Source organism: Megascapheus bottae, chromosome 3 (assembly GCF_031878675.1).
Source record: "Megascapheus bottae isolate mThoBot1 chromosome 3, mThoBot2.hap1, whole genome shotgun sequence".
NCBI lineage: Eukaryota > Metazoa > Chordata > Mammalia > Rodentia > Geomyidae > Megascapheus > Megascapheus bottae.
In genome coordinates, this window is record NC_143511.1 from 84,253,623 (window position 1) to 84,277,674 (window position 24,052).

A 24,052-nucleotide genomic window follows, 5' to 3' on the forward strand; every position below is an offset into this window, starting at 1 on the left:
GAAATAGCCTTGCTATGTAGTGTTTTAGTTTTGCTCAAGATGAATGTATAGCAATGACATTGGGCTGATTGATCTGTTCTTTTGCTTTAGATGATTAAGTGAAAGATGAAAGACTGGGGGAAAAGCGAGAGAAAGCGTGTTCAGGCAGTGTAGGAAGTATAGTAGCTGTGGGGTTGTCTTGACTTGGTCAGCTTGCGTTTATGCCACTTGTTCTGAGGCAAATTATAAAATCTCTTTCTTTCCACAGATTACGCTTCATGTCAGTAGAAATGGACAGCAGCAGTTTTATTCAGTTTGATGTGCCCGAATACAGCAGCACCGTTCTGAGCCAGCTAAACGAACTCCGCCTGCAAGGGAAACTATGTGACATCATTGTCCACATTCAGGGTCAGCCGTTTCGAGCCCACAAAGCAGTTCTTGCAGCCAGCTCCCCATACTTTCGAGACCATTCGGCACTAAGTACTATGAGTGGCTTGTCAATATCAGTGATTAAAAATCCCAACGTGTTTGAGCAGTTGCTTTCCTTTTGTTACACTGGAAGAATGTCCTTGCAGTTGAAGGATGTTGTCAGTTTTCTGACTGCAGCCAGCTTTCTTCAGATGCAATGTGTCATTGACAAGTGCACACAGATCCTAGAGAGCATCCATTCAAAAATCAGTGTTGGAGATGTCGACTCCGTCACTATTGGTGCTGAGGAGAATCCCGAGAGCCGTAACGGAGTGAAAGATGGCAGCTTCTTCACCAACCCAGTTGAGATCTCCCCTCCATACTGCTCTCAGGTACGGCAGCCCACCACCAGCAGTGAGCTCCGGATGGAGACAACCCCCAGCAAAGCTTTGCGTAGCCGCTTACAGGAGGAGGGGCACTCAGACCGGGGGAGCAGTGGGAGCGTGTCTGAGTATGAGATTCAGATTGAGGGGGACCATGACCAAGGAGACCTTTTGGTGAGAGAGAGCCAGATCGCTGAGGTGAAAGTGAAGATGGAAAAGTCTGACCGGCCCAGCTGTTCTGACAGCTCCTCCGTGGGCGACGACGGGTACCACACAGAGATGGTTGATGGGGAGCAAGTTGTGGCAGTGAACGTGGGCTCGTATGGCTCTGTGCTCCAGCATGCCTATGCCTACTCCCAGGCAGCCTCACAGCCATCCAGTGCATCAGACACTTTTGGAAGTTTGAGTAATTCTAGCCCATCAAGGTCCATGCTGAGCTTTTTCCGAGGAGGACGCGCCCGCCAAAAAAGAGCTTTGTCCGTCCACCTGCACAGTGACCTCCAGGGTGTGATGCAGGGGTCTGACAGCGAAGCCATGATGAACAACCCAGGCTATGAGAGCAGTCCCCGGGAGAGGAGTGCCAGGGGTCACTGGTACCCATACAATGAGAGGTTGATCTGCATTTACTGTGGGAAGTCGTTCAACCAGAAAGGAAGCCTTGATAGGCACATGCGACTCCATATGGGAATCACCCCCTTTGTGTGCAAGTTCTGTGGGAAGAAGTACACACGCAAGGACCAATTAGAGTACCACATCCGGGGCCACACTGATGACAAACCATTCCGCTGTGAGATCTGTGGGAAGTGCTTTCCATTCCAAGGTACCCTCAACCAGCACCTGCGGAAAAACCACCCAGGCGTCGCAGAGGTCAGGAGTCGCATTGAGTCCCCTGAGAGAACAGATGTGTATGTGGAACAGAAACTAGAAAATGATGCATCAGCCTCAGAGATGGCCCTAGATTCTCGCATGGAAATTCATACAGTGTCTGATGCTCCTGATTAGCATGGTAAAGAAGTGCACCCAAACAAAGCACATTAATCAATGCATATTTGTGATTTGCTTTGTGTAATCTTTTGTTTTCCCAACCATCTGGAAAGCTCTTGGTCTCTTGGCAGTTCTTCTAAAGTTTCTGGATGGAACACTTCATTGTGTTTATCCTTTCTCCTGTTCTGTCTCCCCCAAGGAGCTCAAAGCATGAAGGGCAACGTATCCAGGGAAAACACAGGCTGACAGTATTTTTCTTTGGCTGAACTCTTAATCCCAAACCTGCCAGTGATTTAGCTATGCCAACTGGTTGACCCTATGTTCTCTGCCAAGAGGCATCCTCTCTTACTGTGGGCACTAGCACCAGTGCATTTATTTCCACAGGGAGACTAGGATGCTATCCAGCTGATACAAATGGGTAACCTTTTCTAAGTTAAATTTACTTTTCGGGGGTAGTTAGACTATATATATATACATATATATATATACATATATATAATAAAGTGATTATTATATATATAGTTATATATGCATTCTGAAATTTGAGTTTATTCTGGTTGAGGTGAATGTAAGAGAAATATATAATTTAATACAATGTGAACAGAGGTTTTAACTCTGTCTCGTCCCTACCTAATATGTTAGTTTTGCCCCTTCCTTTCCCCTACAGAAGAATGTCACTAGGTTTTCATAACTATCAATCATTGTGTCCAGAAGCAGACAAAGCAAATCACAGTGTTCATAGCTCTGCTTCATAGCAAATACATAAACCAAATGCCATAAAATTTCTTCAACTCTAGTTTGAAACCGTTTGGAATTTTTGTTTGTTATCCAGCAGGTAAGCTGGATGATCTGTGGTGCTGACCTTTTTACATAGTATAGTGTTCTATTAGCCAACCCCAAAGGAGCAATGGTTTTCAAGGTTTTTACTGGCCTACAAATCTACCTTCATTCCGTACTGTAGAAACATACATTCCAGGTAACTGAATCGAATCACTCTACCATGAGTTATCACTCGCACTAAAGGAAAAGCATTCATAGTTCTGTCTACAGAATTCTTCAAACAGTGTTGTTTGTTTTTCCTGTTTTATTTTTGTTTTTTTTCTTTCTCTTTTCAGACAGCCAGTTCAGGTGCACAGCAACTTTTTCTATGTGCAGTTCCCAGGGAAACTGCAAAACTTGGAATTTGTACTTTTTGTAAAGCTATACTCTATGGGAATTGCAAGCAATATATCTATCTTAGTATTGTGTGTGCTAATGCGAGCCTCTGGCTCCCCACTCTCTCAGTGTTTCCTGCTGAAAGAAACCAACAGTTCAAAGCCCTTTAAGATACTCTGTATGTCACCAAATCTGTATGTGTCACCGTATTTCTGGTCACGTGGTGCTATTTTTATGTTCAGTGTCTTTTAGGTCAGTATAGTTATAGAAAATGTGAAGATTAATGGTAATAGCAAATTATAGTTATTTTCCTCCCAAGTTCATAACTTGAAAAGAGACCTCAAAAGCATGTGCTGGCAAAGTTTGCTATACAAAGACAAACCTTGGTAGTTCTGTTTGAACAATATTGTATTAGTACTTTATCTTCAGTTTGCTGTTGTACCAACAGGCTTTATAAGATCATTTTGGTACTGTAGACTGGCAGAGAGAACTGTTGGGAATAGGTTGGTGGTGAGTCTTGCTGCAGGCAGCCCAAGGAATGTCAGCACTGTTAGTCTCTCTGCCTGAGAACCTGGTCTCTGAGACCCACAACCAGCACATCTCCACAGCCACCTCAGAGAAAACCAGACAGGCCAACCTCGCAGGCTAGGAGTTAAAAGAATGCAAAGTCAGTGTTTGCTTGGTTTCCCATGCTTTTCTGGCTCTTGAAAATACCAAGAATGATGGGTTGGGGGGGGGTCTTTTGTTATGGATTTAATTTTTTGTTTTTGAGAAGTCATTCAAGCCCTTCCTGTGTGGCAGCCCCCACCGCCCTCTTCCAGTGGTGGCTGAGCAGTAACACCTCTTTAGCACACAGGATTTGTTCACGTGTGAACTGCTGGGCTGCACCTCAGTGTTAACTCACATGGATCACTCTAACCTTGCTGCTCTGGGGAGCAGCTCTTGCTAATCGGGTATATAGTATGCCTTTCTCCTCGTCAAACTGCCTAAGTCGGGGTTTGTTCTCTCCCTGAAGCACTTGCTCAACTTCTGATAAAACTGCATGCCTCAAGGGGAGGCTGGACCCCAAGTGTTTACCCACTTAAATGTGTTCTGGGGTTTCAGGTCAATGTTTGTGATTTTATTTTCCTTATGTGAATAAGTTTGATTGTGATTTTTCTTTTTAAGAGTTAAATGCAAAAAAAAAAATTGTTGTGATACAAATTTAAGTTCGTGACAAGAAAGACCCAAAATCCAAGGACAGGAGAGGTCAAGCTCAGGGAAGGAACCTCCTTTTCACTCAGGCTCGGGCCTTCTGTGAGATCTCCAGAGCTTTCCACAGGATGTGAGACGGGTAGGGAGTGGAGAGCGCTCTTGAGGCAGTACCTCCATGTCCTGGATCTTGTCTCTGTGTCCGTCTGTCTGAACCTTATTTACGTGGAATTGTGTTTGTAAATGTGTTTAGCTGGTTTGAGTTTACCAAAGAGTGACTTATCCAAAATTGTCTTTGACAAAAATATACATTGCTTTGATTGTACAGTTCAGGTTCAAACATTGTAATGGGACTGTTAAGGGGCAGAAAATTGATTGAGTTTCTCTCTAATAATCATGATATCGCATTTTGCAAGTTCCACTTGCTCCCATTCATGTTGCTAACACTTTACCCTCTCTCTCCACTGCTAGCAGTGTTAGAATGAATTCTCAAGCCATAACACAGTACTGTAAAGTTTGCAGGGCTTCAAGGGAGGTGCACAGGCCAGCACAGTGCTGTGGAGCCACTGAGCTGAGCACTCCATGGTCTGCCTCCAGTGGGCGGGGCTGTGGGGTTTTTCTACCCTGATGGGCAGCAGCAGTTGATTGTGCCTTGCCGCAGGAGGATGTGCCAGGAGGTTAACATGAACACAGAACAGAACCATTCTCTCCCTGAAGTTCACTCCACGTCTCCACAGACGAAGGACGCTGTGTAACTAGCTCCTTAGAGCAACTCCTTCTGGAAAGCAAAGTCCCTATTTCTGTACAGTTTTAGGTTAGGTGTTTCATTTATAACAGATGCAGAAATCAACTAAGAGAAAGTGATATGTGAAGAAATCTTTTACAGTAAAATATATCCTGAATTCCTCTAGGCTTGTTCATAATTGAGTCTCTGAACTACCTTTTCCATATTTGACAATGTGAAGACAGTGACAGCGTCCTTTTCTATCAGTGTCTAACCTGTTATTACAAACTGTGAAGACAAACTTTTATACTTTTGCTAATGTTTGTGGTTTTAAACAGTTTTCATTCTAATCAGTTCTCTACCCTCTAATTTCTACTAACGCTGTAAATACATTTAAAAGTATATTTGTAAATACAGTTTATGAAGACAAGTTAATTTTTTGGTTAGTGAGAAAGCCTCCCAACCAATTGGCTATGCCTTGGCATTTATTTTTTATTTTATTTTAATATTTTTCTGTGTGCTGTTTTATTTTCTTTCCTCTTTTTACACCACAGAAAGGATACTGTCAACTCACTGTTAAGCAGAATATACTGTAGAACTAAATTGTTAATTTTTAAATTTTCAAGAGCATGAAATATATGTTTCTTCTAATGGTAGTGGTTACAGCCAATTCTTTTTCCTTTAGCCCAGATCATAAGGCCTGCATATTTTTGTGTGTGATAGTTTTACTTTTATATTAATGTTCTGGAATTTGCAGGAACACAAAACAAGGGCTGGGGGATTCATCCATGTGAATGAGCTTTACTTTAGAGATCAATGTGTTTTATTTTAACTTTTTTTCTATTTGTTACTGTGACATTTTTGTTGTTGTTGTCATTGTCATTACAGTTTAAATCTATAATGGTTTCCTGTGAAGCCTCCACTGAAAGGGACTCAAATATGCAACACCTAAACTATTTTCCAAGGGCACAAGCCCCTTGAATGGTGCTTCTAGACTGGTCAGGGTTATTTATTAAATTTTATATATGAAAGTATTGGGAATTATGTAAATTCTTTATATGAAACTAGTTCATAAGTCATAGATTTCATATTACTCAGTGCAACTGAACTGAAAAGTTCAGGAAAGTCATTCACATTGTTCCAAAATTGTAACGGTTGTCACACATCACATGCGTCTTCTTTCATAAGTGCCAGAGTGGTCTCACTGTTTCTGCTCAGTGCTTGACTTCTCAGTCCAGAAGAGAACCAGCATTCTCTGGTTCCCTCCCTGGATCTGGCACAGACAGGGCTATTCTAGTTCTTCATCAAGTCCCGGAGTCGGCCTTGCGGCCTTGGTGCTCCAAGTGGCAGATTCAGTAAACAGACCTCTTGCTGCCCCTCAGTGACAAGTATGCTGTGAATTCAACCTTTGGACTTGAGACCCAAGCCTCTGGTTGCTGCCCTGACTAGAGTAAGAGGTAGGCTTGCTTTGTTTGAAAATAACCATTTTCCTAATGTGAAAACCATCTCTCTCACCACTTTATTAGTAGGGCTAACATTGTTTTCCGTTATAAATGGTTGAGCAATTTGAATGACTTAACAGTGTCATTATCTTGCAATATAAACTGGTAACCTCACAATTCCACACTTCATTGCCATGTGAAGTAAATGAAGCTAGCTAAGCGGATGCTGTATCAACTAGTAACTTGCCATTAAGGATTATTTTATAGCATGGAGTTAAGACTATTTATTCAAATGATATTTTACTCTCGTATTCATTTTGTTTTAGATTTGTGACATGAATATTTCAGTGCTGCTTTATTTTGTTCTGAATTCTTGTTTCTTGCTTGTAAATGGCTTTTTTATGGTATAAAGTCAATGGAAATTGCTGTTTGTAAATAAAAATGCTGCTAGAGCAACATTGCTGTGGTCGCCTCTGTACTTGCCCCTCGTGGCCTCTGTGTGTTTCCCCGGCTCTCACAAACATTTGCTGTGTCATAGTTTCTGTAACCATTACTGTTTTTGAAAGTCTGGAGTTTCTTAAGAAACTCTTGTAATGCCATGATTGTGCTGAGAAGAGAAGGAAGCAGATGGACTTCTGATCTTTCTCTTGTGCAGCCAGTATTGGATTGCCAGGCTCCAGTCGGCCCCCAGACTTGTCTCCCGTCTGTGGTGCACCTTGCCCAGTCCTTCCGGACTGTTTGTTCTGCCTGCATCACCATGTCCCTCTTAGCCAGTTCCTTCCCCTCCTCCAGTCCAGCTTGGGAGCCCTTCTTTTCTTTCAGCAGCCCTTCTAGGTCAGGCCCCTTTTTAAAGAATTTTTTTGAGTAATGTGGTGGTCTTGATCATTGGAGCACTTACTTCATTTGTGGTTGGGTCATCAGTGGGATTATTCAGTTGATGCTGCCCTTGAGAGCCTGTGAGCTCCTTGCTGCAGGGATCCTACACCCTTACCCTAGTGTCCTTAGTATAGATTCCGGCAGCACAGGGGGTGCTTAGCTTGTGTTTGTAGAACCAGTGAAACAGGACAGTAAGATTGTGAGGTGAGCTCCCATTGGGCTGTCTTGCTGACATATTCCTTGCTGGTAAGTTATGGCCAAGTCCTATTCCTTCTCTCCAAGACTCCTTTATGGTCTGGTGACAGTGAGCTAATGTGCAATGTGGGAATCTACTTTCTTTGCAAGCTGGGCCCAGCAATGCCTGAGGAAGAAACTAAAGAGGTTGGAGAAAGGGCATGGACAGTCCTGACTGGAGGGAAGTCAGGCTTCTAGCTTTCCTGTGCCTCAGCATCATGTACAAATCAGGGAACCATGGCTTCTGATAGGTTTGTTCATTCCTTCAGGCTGGGAAAGTAGCCCAACATTAGGAAACAGGCAGACCTCTAGAGGACCACCCCAGGAGGCTGTTTCATGTCTGTACCATCTGGGAGCAGCAGGCAAGACACCCCAGGTCCAAGCAGATGTCAGATCATATGGAGCTGCATTGCCAGCAAAGGCCATGGTCTTTGATTTGTCCTATAGTCAGACTGGTCTTCACTTTGGATCCATTCTGATTATAATTCATAGGGTTGTTGGCTAAGTCTATTTGGCTTTGAGGAAGTTTATTATGCCCTTTCTAGTGTCAGAGGACACCACCAGTCCCTAATTGCCCATTGGCCATCATCCTCTATGTCACTATTGAAAGTTCCTCAAAGAAGTTCATATTTGATTATCGCTCATGATGCTTGCTTTGGAGTTTTCAAAGCAGCCAGCTAGCTCACCTTTTGTCAACAAATAGGGTCCAAAATATCAGTACTCAAAAATGACAGTCCACCACAAAGGAAATTAAATTAGAAGACACACGGATTTGGCAAACATACCATAAAGCTTGTTCTTGGAGCTCTCATTAATCAAGATAGTGTACTTTTGTTCCAAAGTGGAAGAACACAAATGCCACACTTTAAAAAAATTTTTTTTGATGCATCATGGGGCTTGAACTCAGGACCTGCAGTGCTACTTCTACCTTTTGAGTAGTTAATTGGAAATTAGAGTCCCATGGGGTCTTTTCTGCCCAGGCTGGCTTTGAACTGCGATCCTCAGATTTAAGCCTCCTGAGTGGTTAGGATTACATGTGTGAGCCACTGGCACCCAGCCACACATATGGTTGTACCCAGCCATATACAATTTAATTTTTTGTGGTTGTGGGGCTTGAACTAGGCCTAGACACTTCCCCTTAGCCTCTTTGTGCTCAAGGCTAGCACTCAATCACTTGAACAACAGCACCACTTCTGGTTTTTGAGCAGTTAATTGGAGAGTGTGTCAGTGACTTTTCTGCCCAGGCTGACCTTGAACCTCGATCCTCAGATCTCAGCCTTCTGAGTAGCTATGATTACAGTGTGAGACACCCATGCCTTATAATACACACATGTTTTGGAATGGAGATAAACCCACAACAGTGTGCCACATCCTGTCTTTTCAGTATTCCAAGAGGGTAAGTTCTCAGAACCTTGTCCCTGAAACAGACCAGGGCAGAAGGAGAGCTCATTTTGTTCTGCATCTGCCATTAGGGAATTTGAGCCTTTGTGGGATCTGGAAAAGCCAGAGGTGTTGCTGTTGGATGCCCTGCTCACTCCTGCTATACCAGGGCAGCAGACAAACTGCTGGGAAGACAGTTAATGGTGAAGCAGGAGGGGGTCCCCCTCCCCCCCCCACACACTTGGAGGCTCAGCCTTAATGTGCTTATCTGGCCAAGAACTCTCCTTTTTGTCATAACCCATAACTTACTCCTGGTGGGCTCCCCTTGGCTTATTGTGACTGCATGAACCAAGCCTCTGAGTCTCTGCTAGAATGGACCCCGCAGGTTTTCTCTGACCACCTTCAGGTGCTGTGTGTGTGTGCACATGCCTGTATATACACACATTCATTTAAAGGGACAACTAAGGTGTTAAGTCGTTTCTAAATCTATCTTCTTTCCCAGGGTGCCAGAAATGGGAAAGATCACTCATTCAGGAAGGAATCTCACAATAAGCTATGCCTGTGCCGGGACTCCTACAGTGGTCCACATTTACCTCCACCAGATTCTGCTTATGGAATTATTTCCATGTCCTAAGGCACTCTGCAAGTCTGACAACTTTCAGTGACACAAAGCCTTTCCTTGTCCCGAGTCCCACATCTGCCTCCCTTGGTTCTGTTCTCCTGAAGGTCACGTGCATTGTTGAGTCTGTGATGTCCCATCTCTCGATTGCTGTGTGCTACACATGACCGTGGGCCATTTTGTCTTTTCTCAAGAGACTAGGCCATGGAGACATCCATCTTTGTACCTATCCGTGTCCCTCTGTTCCAGAATTTTAACCAGTAGGACTATGGGGCTTGTTACTTACAGAATCTTGTTGGAACTGAGGAGATAGAACATAGCTTGGAGGAACACACCTTCCACAAGCAAATTACTTTTGTGTGACTTATTTTTTTATGAATTTATTAACATTGATTTTTACATCATATTTCAAATGACATGTTTAACAAACAAGTATTCAAGACGGGAATCTCTATATACAATCACTGGCACTTGGTTTTTAGAACATAATCAAAATTAGGCTGAGGGTTTGTATATCATAGATACATATTAATCTATGTAATACAAATTATGTCTATAGAGTCGTAGGTTTTTATGTCTATGTAGTTGTGTTTATCTCCAATACCATGTCCATAGCATGGGTATGCAGATATTGAGTCCTCACTCTTGTACTGTTTGGATCTAATAGTCACATATTAAGGATACCATGCACCTTTTGTTCCTTTGGTCTTGACTTGTCTCACTCAACATGAATTGCTCTAGATTCATCCAATTCCCTGCAAATACCATTATTTTATCTTGTCTGTTGGCTATGTAGAATTCCATTGTGTATATATACCACATTTTCTGTATCCATTCATCTGCATTAGGGCATCTGGATTGTTTCCATCGCCTGGCTATTGTGAATAGTGCAGAGATGAACATAGCTGAGCAGGTGTCCTTATCATATCTTGGGTTATGATGTTCAGGATAGATACCCAGAAGTGGTATGGCGGGATCGTAGGGAAGGTCTATTTTCAGTTCTTTAAGGAACCTCCACACTGCTTTCCAGAGTGGCTGAACTAGTTTACAATCCCACCAGCAGTGCAGTAGGGTTCCTTTTTCTCCACAACCCCGCCAGCATCTGTCATTGTCGGAGTTCACAATCTTGGCCCTTCTTGTTGGGATAAGGTTGTGTGACTTATTTTAACTAGTCGGTTACTGCCAGACAATCTGTTCATTACACATCTGGGTGCCTGGAGCTTGCTTCGGGGTTGTTAAATGATTTCTTCAGCCCTTCATTTTCTTCCCTCACTTGTCTAAATATCAGCTATCACCTTGACTTTGGGAGATCTGAGCCTGAACCCTGGCGTCTGAATTTTCCTGAGGCCTTACCAAATCCCTTCAGGAGTACTGTCCCCTTTGGTGGCTGACTCCTTCCTCTTTGAGGTACCTTGACTTCACCAGGGAGCTGAGTCAGTGGTAATACTCGAGGTGGGAAGAGGGATTTTGTCCTGTCTGTGTGTCTTTGCATAGGGAAGGCACTGGAGCCTGTGGCTCATCCAGGGGAAGTAGTTCCATCCATTTCCTCTGTCCTTTAATCCTAACTATGCCTCTCTGCTCTGGCCTCTCTTATCCTTCTTGACTGCTGTGCCCTGACTAGGCTGGTGGTGAAATGGGAATGCCTAGGTTTCAGCAACTGAATTACCACTTCCTTCTTTCTCTGCTCTGTGTTGCCTCCCAGTCCCCTGAATGGGCCTCCTGCCCCCAGGCTGTGTTGAAATGCTCCAATTCTGACTGTGATCAAGGGAACCAGCTACATGTCTGGTAAGACTGCTGATTTCCACCCTGATGAGAAGCCCTAATTTCCACCAACCATCTTGGTTTTTGAGTCCACACTTTTATAAAGACACAGGCAGGGCCGGAAGTTTGGCCTAATGGTAGAGTGCTTGCCTAGCATGCACGAAGACTCAGTTACCACGTACATAGGAAAAAGCCGGAAATGGTGCTGTGGCTCAGGTGGTAGAGTTCTACCCTTAAGAAAGCCCAAGGACAGTGCTCAGGCCCTGAGTTCAACACCTTAGCAAAATAAAGTTAATGAGAAAAAGAAAAGTTTGAGAAGGGGAAAGGAATGTAAAGCCACCTAGCTGGGCGTGGTGGCTCACACCTAGCTCAGCTTTCTGAGTAGGAAGCTGAGATCTGAGGATCATGGTTCAAAGCCTGCCCCAACACTACAAAGCCTTGAGACTCTTATCTCCAATTAATTACTAGAAAATGGGAAGTGGGGCTGTGGTTCAAGAGTAGGGTGATAGCAGTGAGCTGAAGAGCTCAAGGACAGTGCTCAGGCCCAGAGTTCGAGCCCCATGACCCTCCACTAAAAAAAGAAAGAAAGAAAGAAAGACAGAAAGAAAGAAAGAAAGAAAGAAAGAAAGAAAGAAAGAAAGAAAGAAAAGATTCAAGCCTAATGAATGCAGTCAAGTCAAATACATTTTACCTCCCTGGAAAGCAATTAAAGCAGAGATGAGAGATGATTTTCCTATACCATCTTGCATTCATAACTGTGAAGAAATTTGACATTCACACCATGCTCTGATATACCATTTCTGGAAGGTAAGTTAGTGTTGTGTTGTAATTTTTAATTTTGTACTAATTTTAAACATCCAACCTAGGAGATACTCAATTAATTTATGGGCCTTGAGTTTGGCCTAGTGGTAGAGTGCTTGCCTAGCATGCATGAAGACCCAGATTTGATTCCTTGGTACCACATACATAGAAAAAGCTGAACGTGGTGATGTGGCTCAAGTGATAGAGCTCTAGCCTTGAGAAAGTCCAAGCTTGAACTGGCGAAGAAGAAGAAGAAGGAGAAGGAGGAGGAGGAAGAGGAGGAGGAGGAATTGCAAAGCCCGGGACTGGCAAAGAAGAAGGAGGAGGAGGAGGAGGAGGAGGAGGAGGAGGAGGAGGAGGAGGAGGAGGAGGGGGAGGAAGAAATTGCAAATGTACAATTTATTTGTCCCAGTGTTGATTATTGGAGCCAGGCATCATGGTGGTGGTGCAAGGCCTGTGATCCCAGCAATAGGGAGGTGGAGGCAGGAATTTGAAGCTTGGCTATAGATTGAGATCCAGGACAATCTGGGATGCATAGTAAGACCCTCTCCTGGCCTCAACAGTTACAAGCTACCACTCAATGAATATGGTACATACTTTCTATACAACACCATAGCGTCATTTAAAATGGGCTTATACATGTGTTACTAAATCTTTATGGCATGTTGTCAAGTATAGCAAGTAGCTTTTTTTTTTTTTTTGCCAGTCCTGGTCTTGAGCTCAGGGCCTGAGCACTGTCCTTGGACTTTCTCAAGGCTAGAGCTCTGCCACTTGAGCCTCAGCACCACTTCTGGCTTTTTTCTATGTATGTGGTACCAAGGAATCGAACCCGGGTCTTTGTGCATGCTAGGCAAGCACTTTAACCACTAGGCCAAACTCCCGGCCCAGCAAGTAGCTTTTGAATATTGTCATATGAGATACAGAGATTACAGTATGTACATGTATGTATAATGCATGATATATATATAGACACACATAATAGCCTTTACTTAATGCCTACAGATACCATCTATTTGTACTAAGTAAGGTACTAAATAGGATAAAGTACAGTAGATACTTTAAGAAGCTTCCAGGAAATAAGCATGGATAGGGTGTTTAGAGCCACTTGTGGAAGTATACCAAATTTCATTCCAAGCTGTGACATTTAGGCTTGATCCTGTGGCCATGGGGAGGCAGTAGAATGCAGTTCATTGAACACTTGATGGGGCTACCACTCCTTTTCATAGGGAATATTGCTGCAGAGACTGACGCTTATATCAGGAGAAGTCAAAGTTAGCAAATTGCCTCCCTTCCAAGATAGACAGTTGAGGAAACCTGATGGTGAGTTGGCTAGCTAAAAGGAGAGGAGGAGGAAAGATAAATATTTCAGGCAGTGGGAACAACCTGTAGCAAGGCTTTGAAGCTATAGGAATCTTGGCATGTATAAGTGGCTGAAAACGGTCAAGACAGCTGAAACACAGGAAACTGGCATGAGGTGAGGCACAGATAGGGCAGTCCTTATGTTTGGCTCTGCATTTCCATTGAAAATCTTAGTGACTTTCTCACCAATGTGGAGAAAGAAAGACCATCAGATGGGGCTGGGAATGTGGTTTAGTAGAATGCCTGCATTTCGATTCCTCAGTACCACATACACAAACATAACTGGAAGTGGTGCTGTGGCTCAAGTGGTAGAGGGCTAACCTGAGCTCTCCTTGAGAAAGCCCAAGGTTCAAGTTCCCAGGACTGGCAAAATAAAGTCTGTCAAAAACAATTTAAGTGGGGGAAGATTTACTCTGGCTTATGGTTTTAGACATATCAGTTTCTCATGGCAGAAGTGTATGGCAGAGCACAGCAGTTCACACCATAGTAGCCAGGAAGCAACAGGAAAGTTCAGGCAGGATAAGATATTGTCCTTGAGGACACACTACCAGTGACTTATTTCCTACATCTAAACAGGAAGTTTCATCATCTCCCAACAACCTATTTAAACTCTGAATTCACCAGTGGATTAAACCATTTATCAGAGCTCTTATGATCTAATCTTCTCTGGAAATGCCCTCACAGAAGAATGTGTTACTAATCTCTTAAGTGCTTGTTGAAATTGAACATATAACATTAGGCTATTGAATAACCATGTCAATTATACTGTTATATCCACTGAGCAAACTGAGATACACCAAGCCAGAAGGTTGGGAATGCAATCAAGAGCAATCCATCTATCAAGTGGAATTGACAGAGAAGATAATGGACTTAAGACTGTCCTGAAGGTATAAGTTGCACAAATAGCTGACTCAAGTATATACACACACTCAGGCTGTATTGCTTCCTTTATAATCCAAATTTAGAGCTTCAATACCCCATTCAAAAATATCTCTGAAAGATGGTGTGATGAGAAATCTCCCTCGTAAGGCAAATATTTGGTTATTCATTTTGTATGGATTAAGAGATGGTCAGAAGTGCAGATATAGATAGATTTATCATCAGTGGCTCATGGTTTGGCTGGAGGTCAGGAATTTCAAAGGACAAGGACTAGATGATAGTTACAAGAGAACTTTAGGAAAACCAATGCAAATAAGTCTTTCATAATATTCCCAGATGAAGGCAGAATTGGTTATCTGTTGCTATTTAACTAATAGCAATGTAACCATCACCAAAGTTACTTATTGTAAGCAATAATGATTTCATTTTCTCATGATTCTGTGGATCAGCAATTTGGGTTGGGCTCTGCAGATTGGTTCTCCCATTAGAGATGCTGGGAATCATTAATGCAGCTGCAGTCATCCAGTGGCTGAACTAGGGCTAGATCTATGATGGTCTCATATGTATGACAGTTGAGGCTGGCTATTGACTGAGCCATGTTTCTCTACAGGCTAGTTTAGGCTTCTTCATAAAGAAGTGGAAGGTTTTTTTTAAATTATCTAGAAAGGGGTTTCAGTTCAACATGTCAGTCTTAAAGAGATGATCTATATCACCCTTTCTATCATTTTCCTGCATCTCTCCTAACTACCAATCCCCTCACATTACCTGGTCCCATTTTCAGATATGTACATTGAATTTTGTCACTGTATTTGCCTACACACTCTCTCTCCATTTGTCTGCTCTATCTCCCCTTAACACCCTGTCCATCTCAAGCATATTTAAGCCTCTTTTAACTTGGTAAGCTATAAGTTAATTGTTCAGGGACTGGGAACATGGCCTAGTGGTAGAGTGTTTGACTAGCATGTACAAAGCCTTGCGTTCGATTCCTCGGTTACCACATACACAAAAAAAGCTGGAAGTAGTGCTGTGACTCAAATGGTAGAGCGCTAGCCTTGAGAAAGCCCAGGGACAGTGCCCAGGTCCTGAGTTCAAACCAAAAAAAAAGTTAGTTGTTCAAAGGAGTTACACCATTGGAATTCTCCCCTGTGTCTACCATACTTTAGTCAGTTTGTATATATTTACATATGACTCTATATGTTTTCATAAGTTTATAATTTAGATCTAACATCTACATATGAGAAAAACATGTGCCCGTTGTCTTTCTGAACCTGATTTACTTCATTTCACATCTTTTTTTTTTTTCCTCAGGATCCTCTATTTGATAGTGGAAGGGTTTTGAGAGAGCAAGTATAGAAGCTGCAAGGCTTCTTGAAGTGTGGGCTGGGGATACCCATCATGTTATCTCTATTGCATTCAACTCATCAAGCAATTTGCAATCTAGCCCTGACTGCAGGGATAGGAAACAGACTTTTTCTCTTGCAGTGGACTCTTGCAAAAATAGTCATAATGCAGCATGGAAACTTCCTGGGCTGTTCACCATATAGACTTCCTTCATCAAGGCTGAACTAGTTATAGCCATTGTTGAGGACCTAACTTATCAATGTGGTACTACTCCCTGGGCTTGAGCTCAGGGCCTGAGACTCTCCTTGGATTTCTCAAGGCTAGAGCTCTACCACTGAACCACCAGTTCTTTTGCATTATTTTTAGGTAGGGTTTGTGTTCCCCTCCTCCTCACTACTCCTGGGGCCATCCTGGATTCTGAGTCTCCTGCCAACTACCTCAGGCATCGCTACAGAGTACAGAGTCATGGAATCAGGCCCAGCTTGTTTTGATGTATGTATGGAGTCTTATTTTCTGCTCACACTGTTTTGGAATCACCATCCTCTTGATCTCAATCTTCTAAGTAGCTGAGATTACAGGTGGGAGCCATTGTGCCTAGCTTTCAAATGTTTGGTAATTTTAGGCGTGTCTGCAAAAGACCAACAAAATACTGAATCTATTCATTTGGAAGTTATATACAAACTTTTCAGAATCTGTGACAAATGAGAATCAAATGTATGTTCTTTTAAGCATGCTCACATCTACTGTATGTCAGGGAAGAGAAGATGGTAGAGAATTTATATTTCCCTGAGAAATATAATCTGTTTTCCTCAGGTTTCTATGAGCCATAAGAATTGCTAGGACACTTACTAAAGTTTTAAGTCACAAGCTTTGAGAATAAGACCCCCTCAATCCATGATTTCTTATTAATCTGATCCTAGATATCTAATCAAGCATCCTGAAAATCCAAGAGCCTTGCTAATACATACCAGCTAATTCTTGCAGTTCCCTCCTTCCTTTGGCTGGTCCCGTGTATCCTTGGTAAAGTTATTCTAGCACTTAACCCTGGTTACCATCCAGGCAATCAAGAAAGGAGTCAGGGGCAGCACCAGGGTGTTGGAGGCGGGAGGATTATCTGTTGCTTCTGTGCTTGCAGAAGCCACACAGACAAATTGAGCCCCTGTCAGGTGTCAGGCTCTGTCCATATATTGTCTCATTTCATCTTCCTAATAGCTTATCTGTAGAGGGATTTTTTTTTATTATTGCATTTCAATTTTCAAAAAAAGAAACCACGGCACAGAGAAGTAACTTGCTCAAGTGCACGGAGCTTGCTGCTGCAGACCTAGGGCGTGGATTCAGGCAGGGTCATTTGCTCTCATCTTTTACCCTGTAACTAGAGTCTATGAGCAGAACCATTACATTTTGCATCTCTTGCTCTCTTTAAGGAAAATAATGAAGAATATTCTTCAGTGCCTATTGTTTTCTCAATACCAAACAGCAGAAAAGCTCCCTTAGAGTCCCCCGAGACTCAGAAAAGGCTTCATTTTTACCTTTCGTTTGTTTCTTTCTCCTACAAGTTTTAGGAAGCATGGTAACCCAGCTTTTCCATATTTCTATGTTATTGGACAATGAACTTTAAAATGGCCACCTTGGACTTGTCTACTTGTCCAAGACGCATTTGACCTTCTTTCTGAGGGAATCGGAACCGCTCTGGCTTCAGAGCTGATGCTTTCCGTGTCATCTATTGAGTGAGTTAATCTTTGTGCTTACCAGGTCGTGCCTTGGCACAGAGGGAAGGATTTGAGAGCAGGGGGACAGAATCCAGGGTCCTTTCCTAGCTTTGCACTTGTATGGTTTGGCAAGACCCTTCACCTCGTTAGGCCTAACTTCGCCAATCTGTACAACAAATGGGTTGGGCTCAAGGATCTCCAAGATGTTTCCTGGCTTTGACAAGTCTGTGCTTACCTGCAAGTCGTCATGTCTTGCTCATTAAATCATTTTGTTGTTGTTGTTGAAAACAATAAATCCTAGGTAAGGATTTAAGAGGGAGTTGGTTGAGGCCTGCACCAATGTGTAGGGAATGGGATGCACGGCCCCTTCCGGGCAGGATGGGCGTGGCGGGTCGCGAGTCGCCAGTGCGGACAGCAGAGCATCCTTGCAGGTTGAGCAGGCGTCCGCAGCCGAGCCCAAAGGCCGAGGCTAGAGAGGACCGCGGCCGCAGCGGCTGCGCACTGGCGCGACTAAGCCAGTCGATTTGTGTGTCTCCGCCCCTGCGACGAGCTGGTTGGGGGGGGGGTTGATCCGGTGCCACACGGTGATTGGCTGTGCCGCCCGCCGCTCAAACCGGGAGCGGACGGTTCCTACTGCGGCTGGGCACAGAGTCGGCTCCCGCGTCGGCCCGCGCTCCAGCTGCGCCCGGCCCGGCCCCGGCCCAGCTCGGCCCAGCCTCGGCCTACGAGCGAAGGCGCCGCTGCCTCTGGGCCGTTCCCAGGGCCATGAGGAGGCGGCGGCAGCCACTGCGGCCCGCGTCAAGGTGACCGGCCAGGACTGCGGCAGCGGCGAGAGCGGCGGTGAGAGAAGCGGCCGGCGGGGCGGGGCGGGGCGGGGCCCTGAGGGCCGGCCGGAGGGAGCTGCAGGTGCGGGAGGCGGGGTCCGGCGCGCCTGCTGGGCCCGGGGGGGCGGGGCCTCGGCGCAGGAGGCGGGGCCGGGGGGGTCTGGGTGGGGAGCCTGAGGTACCCTGGCCCCGGGGGTGGCGGGAGGCGTGAAGGACCGCGGGTGTGGGGGGGGCGGCGGGAACGGGGCGCAGGTGCAGGGGGCGGGGCTGGAGGAGGCAGTTGGGGGGGCCGAGGGGGCTGCAGGTACGGGGGCGGGGCCTAGGGCGCCAGCGGATTTGACAATGGGAAGGGGCTTGGAGGTGAAAGCTACAGCTGGCCAGGGTCTAGGGAAACCACAGGTGCAGGGGCGGAGCTAGGGAGACCTGCAGGGGTGGAAGGGCGGGACTCCCAAGGGGTGGCAGGTCCGGAAGCAGGGCCGCAGGTGAGGAGCCGGGTCGGCTCGGTTGTCCCTGAAGAAGGGAAGGCCGCTTTCTCTGCTCCCCGGGGGACTGGGGCGGGGATTGGGTGAGAAGGGGGGCCTCGAGCTCTTGGCCGATTCTGGAGGTGTGTAGGGTTGCCAGTGGAGGGAAGTTTCAGACCTGCCGTTGGCCTCTGCTGAGCCGGGACTTGGATCTCAGCAGCCCTGGCTACTAGGCCGGCTGCTTCCCGTATGCAGTTCGGTGCCCTCAGTGGAGCGCCCTGTGTTTTTCGTGTTACTGTTGGAAGGGTATGCCTAGATTGAGGGCTGAGGGGCCTTCCCTGGATGGCTGGCTTTTAAGAAATGTGTGTACTTAAAAGAATGGTTGTGTGGTGCTTGAGAGTGTCTTGGATTATTGGTCCCTGGTACCAGATGCTGCTGCATCTCTTTGCCATGCTAGTCTCAAAAAGGCTGAAATGGCAGCCAGGTTAGGAGAAAGTGGGAGGATGAGAATTCAGAAGCCTTTGCCTCTGTTACTTGGAGGTCTTGGAACGGCTTTTTGAGCTTTGTTTTCTCCTTGTGTAATGAGCATCGTGGTGACTGCCTGAGTCCCTCATAGATTGCACGAATGAATAGTAGTCCTAAGCAAATTGTGGGCAAAGTTATCTCTCTTTTTTCTTACCTGGATGGACAGGCTGAATTTGCAACCAGGTTATCCAAAGAGGACAGAGTTATTTGTCAACAGGCAAGAGTAGGTCAGTTTCTTGTTCTAGTTGGGATAAAGTTTGTGGCAAGGAACCACCTTTTCCCCTCCCCCCAAAAAGACTAGTGGTATTTTGAATGATGGTTGCTTCTCCGTTTGGGCCTCTGAGAAAGCTGCTGCAACACAGGGATCAATGGTAAATGGAAAGTGAAGGAAAATTTTGTTGTTGGCTGACCTTTATACTACAACCCCAGTGAGGACTCTGAGCTGGTGAGACTGTGGAGCCCGATGGAATTCCTCCACCCCCATACAAGCATGACCCCATTCTACCACATTCTAGACGGAAGGTACCAAAAAGAAAGCATGGCAGATCTTCATTAGCTTCCTGTGGTGGCAGAGGGTAGGGAAAGAGATGTCAGGATTCTCTTGTGCCCCAGAGCAACATCCTCTGTCCATGTGGCTGACTTTGTGGAGCCCGGTGTCAGGTCACTAGCAGGTTGACGGATCTAACTTCCCTGCATTGCTTCTTCCTGCACTGTGTGGACAAAAGAGAACATAGCAGAAGCTTCTCTGCTGGCCTGATCTTTCTTCACTGTAGCAACATGAGACCACCATCATAATGCTGGCATTTCTCACTACCACTGGTGTGATGTTAACCCAGTGGAATTGTGAGAATGGCATCTTAGAGATGGGCCCTTTCTGGGGCCAGTGCTTGTGAGGCAGGTACCAGGGAGTCTTGAAGCAACATGTATGAGTTGTCCCACTCTGTCTTGTCAGAAGCTATATGAAACCACTGTCCTCGGTGACCATCATGCAGTGTGTGCTGTAAGGAAGTTCTGAATGTGGTGGCAGGCAAGAACTAGCTCACATGCTGGATAATGAGTGTTTGGGTTTTTTAAATTTTTCTTATTATTGTATGACAACATTCAATGTCTTGAGAAAAACTCTATTAATAGAGAAATAGCAGCCCAAGGCCTTCTGTGACATGTGCCCCGTCTATTTTTAATGGGAGTTTCCTTTCAGCACAGAGGGTAAGAGCTCTTAACGTTTTAGTCTGCCATGTCTGCATGGAAGCCTCCAAGCAGGTCTGGCTGTGTGACTCTGCAAGATTTCTTAGGTGCTCAGATCTTTGATTTCCTTATTGGTGAAACAAGAATAGCCACAGCCACCTTGAGGTTGTTGTGAAGAGTGAGACAGGGTATTTGAAAAAATCCTGTGTATGTAGCATTCAACATTAAGGGCCTTTTCTCTCCCTACCCTTACATTCTATCCTTCCTATCTTTCAAGTCCAGTTATTCATAACAGTATGTAGCATGGGAAGAGAGCAGGACTGGGGATTCTGAGATCTCTGCTTCCCAGGTAACCACAGACAAGTCTCAGGTATTCTTCTAATTCTAGGTTGGTATGCTGTTACCTCTTCCTGAAAATCAGGAGGGTGGAAACCTTTCATGTAGTTCCTCTTATCAGTCTTGTGTCTTCCTGGCACATCATATGTGCTCATTAAGCACTTGTTGAAGGACCAGATGAAGGGTTTTCATGAGAAGGTTGATATGGCTGGATGTGCTACACATTCTCAAAATTCCAACACTCAGATGGCTGAGGCAGGAGATTGTGAGTCCTAAGCCAGCCTTGGCTATATATTGAGATCTTGCCTACACATCAACTAACCAACCAATTCACCAACCAGCCATAGACTGGGGATATAGCTCCAGAATGTATAGGGCTCTGAGTTTGATTCTTAGCATTACAAAAACAAAACAAAAAAGATAGGTTGGGCTGGAGGTGTGGCCCAAATGTTAGAGCATGTACTTAGCAATCTTAAGGACCTGAGTTCAAACCGCAGTGTATCAAAAAGGGGGTGTCAAATTGTCCCTGCTGCATTATGAATATTGTGATTATATCCTCAATATTTTTTATTCATTGCACAAAAATATCATTACATTAGTGGAGATAGTGAACCTCAATGTGAAAGACAAGAATTGCTCTGCAGTCCTATTTTACCACATACAAAGGCGATCTAGTTTTGGTTCACAAACATACTTAGTTGTCACATAGTAAAATGTATGTGAGCACTTAGAAAAGGCCTCACAATAAATGGTTCCTTTGAATGGCATTTTTATTTAATTTTTAAGAAATACAAATAAATCATACATGGATTATTTTTAAGGCAAGGGTAGGGGTCATAACCAGCAAATATCCAGGCTGGAGGTATATATGGTCAAGTGATGTAACTCTAGCTGGATAAGCAAGTAAGCACAAGGCCCTCCATTCACCTTATTTCCTCTCTTCCCCTCACCCCAGAAATGTTTTTGACTGATATTGTAGGCACAGTTTTTTTTTTGTTTTTTTTTTTGCCAGTGCTGGGCTTGAGCTCAGGGCCTGAGCACTGTCCTTGGACTTTCTCAAGGCAAGAGCTCTACCACTTGAGCCTCAGCACCACTTCTGGCTTTTTCTACGTATGTGGTACCGAGGAATCGAACCCGGGTCTTTGTGCATGCTAGGCAAGCACTCTACCACTAGGCCAAACTTCCGGCCCCTGTAGGCACAATTTTATATCCTCATCCCCATGATGTTTGCTCAGTAATAGCTAGCATTGTGAGGAAGAGACATCGCTCATTCTTTCATAGGAATGAAATGGCTTTGATCCCACTAAACATTAGGTTAAAGGGAAGTCCATATATGTGGATGCAAAGCCAAGAACTGAAAGAGAAAGGAAAAGGATTTGTTTGCTGGTAATGGAGAACTGATTTTCCATTCAGCCCATGATTCAAAGTCCATCTCTGTTATTACTGGCTGTGTGACCTGGGACAATTTACCTAATCTTGGCATCTCAATTTCCCTGTCTGTAAAACTGATGATGATAATAGGATCTGCCTTTAGGGATTTCTATGCAGAGAGATGAGGTCATGCATGCAAAGCACACAGCACAATAGCAGGTCATGTACATGCTCCAGAAGGACAGGCTGCTATGGTTTAATAACCTAAAGTAGACTGTGTACCTTGTCAGCAGATACATGTCAGGTAGTTAGGGGTGAGCTGTGGAGAATGCCTACAGTTACTGCCTTTGAGAGGCTCACGTCCTGTGTGCAGACACATAGGAGCTGCTGGTTACAGAGTAGTGTGATCTGCCCAGAGGTGGGAGGTGGGCTGTTTGGGGTGTCACAGAGACAGGGTGCCTCTACTCCAATTTCTCCTTCTTTGTGAAGCATTCTCAGCTCTTTCTGGAAGAAGTGACCCTTCTCCCATTGTACTCTCTTGACTATCCTTCTGTGCATATCTTTTTTTTTTTTTTTTTTTTTTTTTTGTGGGTCATGGGGCTTGTACTCAGCCGGACGTTGTTCCTGAGCTCTTCAGCTCAAGGCTACTGCCCTACCCTTGAGCCAAGCCCCACTTCCCTTTTTTTCTAGAGGTTAATTGGAGATAAGAGTCTCAGGTCCTTTTGTATGCTGGGCTGGCTTTGAATTGATCCTCAGATCTCAGCCTCTGAGTAGCTAGGATTACAGGTATGAGCCACTGCGCCCGGCAAAGTGCATCTTGATCCAAACTTGTGTTGCATTATAGAATGCATGGCTTTATGCCTACATTTCCTCCCTGCAACAGCTGAGTGCCCTGCATGCTTTGTTGTTGTTGCTGGGTTTCCAAGGCTCTACCCGAGGTCAGCTCTTGGCATGATAGCCCTCTGTTCAAATGAGTCATACGTCCAAACATCATCCACATTTACAAAAGTTGGCCCATCTCTGAGATCCAGTCCCTGGACTTTATCCATTCCCTCTTCAAATATTTGAGTGTTGACTCTGACATGGGCCTGTGTTCTGCCACACAATAGCTGTGGGTTCTGGGAATGGCTGGTAACAGTTGTTCTGCAGTCTTTAGGGTGGGAAAAAATAGACATATTTCCTCCTTATGTTCCATGTTTAGAGGGGGATGGAGGCAAAAGCACGAGCCTGAGGATGGGCTGCTGGAGCATGCCAAAGTGGGATTAGCAGTATTACTTTACAGATAGACAGTGACTTAATGCAGCATAAGGTAGGCACAAAGCTCCTGTTTAGATTTCTCTATGTCAGAGGATCAAGAAGTTCCTCTTAGGCCAAGTGCTCGTAGTTCATACCTGTAATCCTAGCTACACAGGAGGCTGAGATCTAGGATCACAGAAGTCAGTGAGGGCAGGAAAGTTGTCTGTGAGACTCGACTCCAATCAACCACCAAAAAAAAAAAAAAAAAAAAAAGAGGGCTGGGAATTTGGCCTAGTGGTAGAGTGCTTGCCTAGCATGCGTGAAGACTCAGTTACCACATACATAGGAAAAAACTGGAAGTGGTGCTGTGGCTCAAGTGGTAGAGCTCTACTGTTGAGAAAACCCAAGGACAGTGCTCAGGCACTGAGTTCAAGCCCCCGGGCTGGCAAAAAAAAAAAAAGAGAGAACCAGGAGTTTGGCCTACTGGTAGAGTTCTTGTTTAGCATGCACAAAGACGTGAGTTCAATTCCTTGGTACTACATACATAGAAAAAGCCAGAGCTGGTGCTATGGATCAAGTGGTAGAGCTCTAGCCTTGAGAAAGCCCAAGGACAGAGCTTAGGCTCTGAGTTCAAGCCCCAGGACTAGCAAAAAACTAAAATAGAAAAGAAAAAAAGGGACAGGAGTGGAGAAGTGTTCTAGTGGTAGAAGGCTAGCCTTGAGAGAAAATGCTCAAGGACAGCACCTTGGCCTTGGGTTCAATCCCCAGGATTGGCACACAACCACAAAAAAAGAAGCATCCCTCAGGCCATTTCCTCGGGCCCTAGTTTAATAGTAATTGAACCAGTTAGGCCAAGGTGGCCAGGAGCCAGCTGAGAAGTCCCTGTGTT

General features: G+C 44.8%; 2 protein-coding genes across 5 annotated transcripts in view; both read left to right on the plus strand.

Moving 5' to 3' along the window:
• The first annotated feature begins 249 nt into the window (after positions 1 to 249).
• On the plus strand, positions 250 to 6,724 carry Zbtb34 (zinc finger and BTB domain containing 34). The gene has a single exon (XM_090330655.1). The coding sequence runs from the start codon at positions 258 to 260 to the stop codon at positions 1,770 to 1,772; it is 1,515 nt and encodes a 504-aa protein (XP_090186781.1). The 5' UTR covers positions 250 to 257; the 3' UTR covers positions 1,773 to 6,724.
• Positions 6,725 to 17,853: 11,129 nt separating this feature from the next.
• The window catches only part of Ralgps1 (Ral GEF with PH domain and SH3 binding motif 1), a 232,512-nt gene continuing 226,313 nt past the window's right edge, over positions 17,854 to 24,052 (plus strand). For all 4 annotated transcript variants that reach the window (XM_090330657.1, XM_090330658.1, XM_090330659.1 and 1 more), the window contains exon 1: positions 17,854 to 18,065. The gene's annotated coding sequence lies outside the window, so the exon portion shown is untranslated. The remainder of the gene's footprint in view (positions 18,066 to 24,052) is intronic.